Raw genomic sequence first — 7607 nt, forward strand, 5'->3', positions numbered from 1 at the left:
CTGCAAGATCCATGAACCATTTCTCAGGAACCTATTCAAGAAGGTAAAGACAAATGAAAACTAAATTTAAATGAAAACAGAGACATCTCAAGATAAGAGAAGACTAAAAGCATATCAAGCAGTGGAGAGCAATAAACCTAGTAAAATCTGTAGCAAGTAAATGGATGATGATAAATTGACTTTTAGCTATGTTATAAATTAGAAAAGATCTTTGAAATAGAAGACAAGGGGGAAAATCCTTAGCAGAAAGTTGAAATTAAAATGACAGATTATTTCAACCAAGCCCAGGATATGGGATGGAGAGACTGACGGTGTTGAGAGGAAAGAGGGGATGAGGATGAGGAAATAAAAAACAAAATAGGTGGAGGGTGTCACATGACTCTACACTTCTGGTATGTTGATGGGGAAGTACTGGTTCAAATATAACTTGAAATCTGAAAGTAATTATTAGTAAACTTGAGATAGATAGAAAAACTGCCAAACACCAGGGAGGAGAAACATGAATTTAAAAAAGAAAAAAACCAGAAGGACACCCACTAACATAGTGACCTACAAGGACAGGTAAGGGGAGTTCGATTTAAAGAAGTGAAGGGAGAACATTCATTTTTCCCTCTATGTTCCTCTTGAAGTTTTGAATTCTTTTAAGCAAGTAGGACACATTGATTAATTGCCTTTTTAATTAAAGACAATGACGTAAGGAACTCTGAAAAGTTAACAGTGGCCAAATATGCAAGGTGATACCATCTGCAATGTCTTTGGAGAACTGCTCTGCCCTGACTCTCCCTTTCTTTCCCAGCATAGTTGTTCATTTTCTACAAATGATTAATGACTGTTGCTTGAGGAGAGGGCTAGAGAATGGTATGTAGATAACTCCTGAGGCCCCAAGGTGAAAAATGAAGAACATATGCTATAAATGAAGATGGCTATCTGTGTACTTAACACATTCTCATTTGTTGCAGAAGGGAGACGCTCTGGCAGCCCTCTGGGAGGTTCAGTGTTCTCATCGTTAGAAAACTGGAGTCTGTGATGGGACTTAGGTGACCCCAGGTTGGAAGCCACTAGAGGGATGGCTTGGTGAGATCTCTGGCCTAGGTCTTCTTAACCTAGAAGTTAGGGCACCTGGATTTTTGTTGTGTCTCTGCCATTTTTATGAGCCATCTGTCTTTGTGCGAGTCCTTTAACGTCTCTGAGGCTCATTTCTCACCCCGGAAAGACAGTGCTGCTACAGAGTCAGCATTCTTTAAATGTTTGTTGAATAAATCAGTGATCAAAGGAATAAATGAAGTGACTTGTCTAAGGCCCGTGGGAGCCTGAAGCCCACAGGCGTCTATGCAGCCCGATGCTCTAGCGGCTTAACACGCAGTGAAGGTGGTCTCTCCCTCCTCACGTCCCGCACTCACCGGCCTCCGCACTCTGCACACGTCCTGGAGGATCCGCTCCTGGTTCTTCACGGAGCACAGGACCAGTGTGCAGACCACCACATCCATGGAGTCGTCGGCCACCTGGTGCAGGTCCTCCCCGGGAGCCACCAGGAAGCGCTCAAACTGCAGGTGTCGGTTCTCAGCAACGCTCTTGATCAAGAACTTCTCAAAGTTGGGGTTGGGATCAATACAGGTCACCCGGCATCCAGGCGGGTAGAACTTGAAGTTGGGCCCTGTGCCGCAGCCCAGCTCCAGCAGGGAGAGCTTCCCGGAGGGGCCTGCGAACTCCTGTAGATTGCTGAAGAGCTCCTGCTTCTTGCTCGCCATCTGTTCGTTGTACATCACAGTGAACCTTGCCAAGAAGTAGGGGAGTGATTTTTTGCATATCCAGTTCCACAAGCCCAGAAAGTCTAGCAGGTACATGGGAAATGCCAGGATGCAGACGGAAAGAAAGAGAGGGTGGGTGAGGACTGCCAGGGGCAGCGTGCAGGAAAGAGAGCCATGGGGACGGGGGATGGAGGAATGGGAGCAGGGTGGGGGGTGGCGCCACCACCTCGGGTAATGGAACACCCTGTAAACCCCCCAGTAGCACTGAGTCGTCAAATGAAGGGCACATCAAGGGGAGTGGTGTCTCAAGTCCCAACCTCCTTGGGCTCCTACCAGAAAAGAGACGGTAGGAATCGCCATGGGCAGGTGCTCCAAGGCCAGCAACAACTCCCGCTTACTGAGTCCTTAAGTACATTTTCTATATGATCTTCTTCAATACTTAAAAGGACTCATGAGACAGACACTCTTAATCCCCCATTTTACAGAAGGAGAAACTGAGTCTCACAGAAGGTAGCTGCAAGGTCGTGTAGCTGGGAAGCGCAGCTGAGTCAGAGTCGTCACCTTTCACCTGGAGCTGCCTGGTTTCCTTGGAGACTGCTGATCTCCTTTAGGGAGAGTCACTGTCACGCAGACTGAGATCAGAGAAAGTGCGTGCATAGGATGATTGGGTAGAGCATTTGGTGAGGACAGCCCCACAGAATGTTCTGGAAGCAGAAATAGCCATTCTCTTAGAGTCTGTAGAAACGTCTCTGAACTAGCCTCCTCTGCCCACACCTTGGAATATCTAGATCTTTGTCCACCCTTAGCTGATTCCTGCCGTAGACGTAGGCGTTTGTCCTCTACACCAGGGCTGGATATGCCTCAGCCCACTCTTAAATCCATCTCCCACCCCCACCCCCCTCGCTCCCTTAGTTAGCTCCGCCCCCCTCTCATACTTAACATCTCTCTTTGTGGCCCTTCTCCTTCTCCTCTGTCAATCTGCCTGCTCAAGTCTCTTATCCTACAATAATCCTTTCCTTGAGTTTTCTTTCCTTTCAAGTTAATTTCCCGTCTCGCTTCCTCTTCCTGCCAGGCTCCATTAGAAATTGTGTTCGGCACTCACAGTTTCCTCGTCCTCACCTCATTCAGACCTCAGCCCGCTGACATTTGGCTTCTACTCCTACAGCGCCAATGAACGTGCATGCAGACAAACGGAAGGCAGTCAGAGGGAGGGGAGGGACAGGGGAGAAAGAAAGGGTGACTGTATTAGGGAGTGGTGGCCACGGAATGGAAGCCCGTATCTGAGGACGTGCGGGACGCTGGCATCCAGGGCGCAGGTGGAGAGACAGTCTGTCCTCAGAGCCCGGAGGCAGAGAGAAAAGATGGGTGCGGAGGTAAGTTCAGGTGGGGGGAAAGAAGGTAAGAGAGTTTTTAACCAGAGGGCTTTGATTTTCTCAGCGAAGAAGAAGGCTATGATCTATTGCTGAGAATGAGGGTGTAGGGTACAGGGTGGGCGATAGGAAGAGAGTAAAGAAACTTTGCAGCAGCAACCAGGGGGACTGGGAGAAATTGCTGACCAAAGGCAGAGAGAAGCCCTTAGTAGCAAAGAGGATGCAGCTGAGCCTGGGGACTGTGAGTCGGTGGTGACGCCGGATCTTGAGGATACAGTTTTCTTCATGAGGCATTGCAGTTTACAGCAGAGAAGGTCAGCGTTTAGGCTAAACAGGGCTGGGGGTTTATCCAGGTGGAGGAAACTGAAGGGTAGGGGCCAGAGAAGGAGGGGTACAAGGAGTCCAAGCTGGAAAGAAAGTGTGAAGGAGGGTAGTGGGGGGTTAGAAAATGGAATGATTGGGTTCAGGACTGGAGATGCTGGTGTGGCTGAAGAACCCATCTGCCGCAAGTGAGAGAGTTATGAATGGTACCGTGGTGTGAGATCAGAGTTTGAAACTTAAGAGGCGAACCAGTTTAGGGTCTAGAGAGGGGACAAGGGCAGAGACAAGAGAAAAAGGATGAACGTGAAAGTCACTGGAACTGAGGAGCTAGGGAATGATCAGGCTAAGATGCTGAGTGGGTCACGTGCCTGGAGATGAGGGTGCCAGGGTGAAGAGGAGCACTCAGGACCAGGTGCCAGAATCCCTGGTGAATGTGAGGGAGTGGCCAGGGGATTAGGAGGTGACTGTGGGGCCCCCAGGGACCAGCCACAGGGGAGGGGGTGGACGTGGTATAGCATGAGCCTCCTGGGAGTTTGTAAAAATTACAGTGATTTGTACAATCAATATATAAAGGTAAAATTTCAATCAGTATATAAAGGCTTTTCTTCTTTTCAATAGATAGCATTCCTCTGAATGTATGTAGCCCAATGCATTGAATCACATCCCACTGATGGGCATTTATGTTGTTTCCTGTTTTTCGCTAGTATAAAATAATGGAGGTAGAGACCACATGTACGTGTGCACTTTTGGTGAGAACATCTGTAGGATAAGTTCCTGGCAGTGAATGTACTTGATCAAGGACAAGTGTATTCATTTTATTTGTTTTGTTTATTGAGGTAAAGGCAAATGTCTTTAATTTTGATAGCTATTGCCAACTTGCCCTCTAAAGAAGATGCGCCAATAGATGACCCCGCGCACAAAGGACAGAACTTTCTGTTACCCACACACTTTCCAACACTGTTAGCAAACTAGTCTTTGATAATCTGACAGGTGCAAATGGCTTTTTATTGCTATTCTTGTGGCATTTCTTTAATTTGAATGAAGAGAGCATTTTTTTTTCATATTTACTATTTGATTTTGTTTCTTTCTTTTCTTTTTTAATAAGTTACCTAGTAGTTCAAACTGCCAAGGTTCAAATCCTGGCTTTTCTACATATTAGCTGTGTGACCACGGGCCATTTACTTAAATTCGTTGTGTTTCAATTTCTTCTTAAAATGAGATAATAACGTACACTATGCGAAGTGCTTAGAACAGGGCCAGGCACACGCTAAGTAAGTACTCTATAAGCATTGGCTGATAATATCCATGTCTGTTGCCCACTTTTCTGCTGCGTTGTCTTTTCCTTATGGATTTGTCTCTTCTGGAAAGCCTGTTGGCTGCCATATATGTGTTTTGTCATTTGACTGTATTTTTAAGATATTACATTCCATGAGAAAATATTACATGGCTTTTGTTATGATTGCAATCACTGGAATTCCAAGACAATGAAAACACATTATGCCTTAAAGATTTTTTTCTTTAGGAATTTGAGGAGGTGTTTTGAGGGGATGGACAATGAGTAATGGAGCCAGAAAGAATGTCTCCCCCACCTCTCCAGAGAGGACCAGCCAGTTCCAGCTTTGAGGGCTGCAGGACGGCGGTGTCTGGACAGGTTTAGTGACACCAAACAGCGCTGTGGAACTTGGGCTGCTTGTTTGTTCACAGCTGGGTCCAGGGGTGCAGGGGAGGCCAGGCGGGCAGTGGGAGGACAAGTGATGTGCATGGCGGGTGTATCTGTGTGTGTGTGTGTGTGTCTGTGTGACAGAACGCTACAGAGATGGAAGCGAGCCTCTGGATTACGGAAGAACAACTGCGAAAAGGTTTTGGAAATTAATTCATCTCAAGATTATGCCCGGAATCTCCTAACAGGGTATCTGTGAGGCCAGCAGAGGCATGGGCTGGTGGGAGACTGGGTTTAGATGAACCAATGGACGGGGCAATCTTGTGGGGCAGGAATTTGATCCTCGGCCTCTCGGTGTTGACACTCCTCGTGAAGCCCTCCAGAGGGTGTTTCTGTGGGCAGCCTGGCACCCAGCGGGCTCATGGCATTGGCCTAGGAATGGAGAGACAGGAAGAGACTGGTGAGGGCTGGAGCCACCAGGAACGCTTGGGGGAGGGGATGGGGAGGCGATGGGCGGATCCTGGGTGGGTCTGGAATGGGGAAATGTGGCCGGAGGCGAGGCTGCATCCTGGGCCTGAAAAGCCCGCAGACCTTTTCTCCTTTGTAGTGTCCTCCCAGCTCGCTCTCCCCATGAACCTGAGGATTTCGTCTCTGGTGAAGAAGCTGTGGCCCAGGGTGGGGCAGCGACTTATTCAGGGTCACCAGCATTGCCCTGCCAGCGTTCCCAGGCCAGGCTCTAGGGAAGCAATGGGGGTGGCGGGGAAGGGAGGGATTCCTGGCATGGGCAGGGCGTAGCCTCTAGAGGGCAGATCCAGGTTGTGGGGGGGGCAGCTGTGGAACTTGGGTGGGTTTAGGGGGTGGAGGGCGAGGGGGCTGGGGTAGGAGGTAGTGGGGAAAAGAGGATGAGCGCTGAAGGGTAAGGACTTTGGAGTGTATGAGTGTGTGTGTGTGTGTGTGTGTGTGTGTGTGTGTGTGTGTGTGATGTGGTATATATGTGCGTATGTGCATGTGTTCATGTGAGTGATGTGGTGTGTGTGTGTATGAATGTATGGGAGTGTTTATGTATGCATATATGTATGTGAGTGTGTATGTGTGTGATGTGGTGTGTGTGTGTGTCTCTCTTTCTCTCTCCCTCTCTCTCTCACACACACACACACACACACACACCCTGCAGCAGACACACTGAAGGTCTCCTTGGGCATCCCTCAGCCTCTGGCCTGAGCTGTCCCAACACCAATATGGAGGAGAGGGAGGGAAAGGGGCCTGGGTCTCCACTGTGATCACTGAGAAGGGGCTCCTGTGCGTTAGTCCTCCTTGTCTAACCGAAATGGAAACCAGGAAGGGCATTCCATCCCCAGCCTCCTCCACCCAGGATGCCCCCAAGGGCTTGATCTGAAGTGACAACCTGGCCAGCTCACTGGGCGGGACTAGAGGTGGACTAAAGGCGACAATGTCCTGTCGGCTGTCTTTTCCAAAGGCTCCTCAGGCTGCCCCTCTAGCAGAGCTAACAGCACATTTATCCCCATCTTGGGCTGGGTTCGAAACTGCTGGGAATTGTTTGGTGGTGGTTTCAGGTGGGGGAGGTGATGAGAGCTGGGGACGTTTAAACAGGAAAGTGGCAGGGGTGGGGAATGGGGAGGAGTGTCTGAGGGCAAATACAAGCACGTTGCACAGACATACGTACAAAGGCGTGCAAGCGTGTATTCACAGACACACCTATCCCCCTGCCCCCCCGAACATAGACGCCCACTTGTATAAGTACATTCACAGACATGCAGACACATATGTAAACACACATGCCTAGGGTGTGCATGCAGCCAAGCCCAGGGCAGGTGCATACACACAAAAGTGTACAGACATTCACACAAAGTGTCTCAAATATACACAGGCGTCCCCTTCCTCTCCAGGGACAAATAAACTAAGTGGACAGGAATGTGATCTGGGGCAGGGGGAAGTGCAGGCCCAGGGTAACCATCACCAGGAAATGTCTACTGGAGCAGGGAGGAGAGGGGCAAGAGTGGGGTCATGCCCCACTTGGCCTGGTCTCTGTATGCAAATGAGGCATGGGGACACGTGGCCAGGGAAACCAGTTCACCCAGGCCCACCTTGAGGTCAGCTTACTCAAGAGCCGAGCTCTCTCAAGGAGGAGCTGGACTTGGGACGGAGGCTGCCGGCGAATGCCTTTCTGGCTCTCAGTAGCTTGGGGAGGGGATTGGGGTCTGACTCCTGGGCTAGAACATTTTGTCCACCCCTTCCTCCAATCTTTTACCGCTTGATCTTTCTGCTCTTGTCTCAGGAATCTGGATATTCTTCACTCCTTCCCCAAGCCTCCTCCAGGGAGCCTTCCCTGACTGAGCCCGTTGCAGATCGACGGGGACCGCTGTCTTCCACCGCTCTCTGCGTCCGCCTGCATCAAGGGGTCTGAGCCTCTGCGGCCCTCCTCCCCACTCTGGACGGTTCAGGCTTGGACCGAAAGCCTGGGCCTCGGAGGGGTGGACGGTGCGATGG

General features: G+C 49.8%; 1 protein-coding gene across 1 annotated transcript; it reads right to left on the bottom strand.

The window, feature by feature from the left end:
- Positions 1-1352: 1352 nt before the first annotated feature.
- On the bottom strand, positions 1353-2108 carry LOC132373743 (N6-adenosine-methyltransferase TMT1A-like). The gene is made up of 2 exons (XM_059937361.1): positions 2066-2108; positions 1353-1891 (listed from the first exon to the last, which is right to left on the bottom strand). The coding sequence occupies exons 1-2, from the start codon at positions 2106-2108 to the stop codon at positions 1353-1355; spliced, it is 582 nt and encodes a 193-aa protein (XP_059793344.1).
- Between the last annotated feature and the right edge of the window lie 5499 nt (positions 2109-7607).

The sequence above is a fragment of the Balaenoptera ricei genome, chromosome 10 (assembly GCF_028023285.1).
Source record: "Balaenoptera ricei isolate mBalRic1 chromosome 10, mBalRic1.hap2, whole genome shotgun sequence".
Taxonomy (NCBI): domain Eukaryota; kingdom Metazoa; phylum Chordata; class Mammalia; order Artiodactyla; family Balaenopteridae; genus Balaenoptera; species Balaenoptera ricei.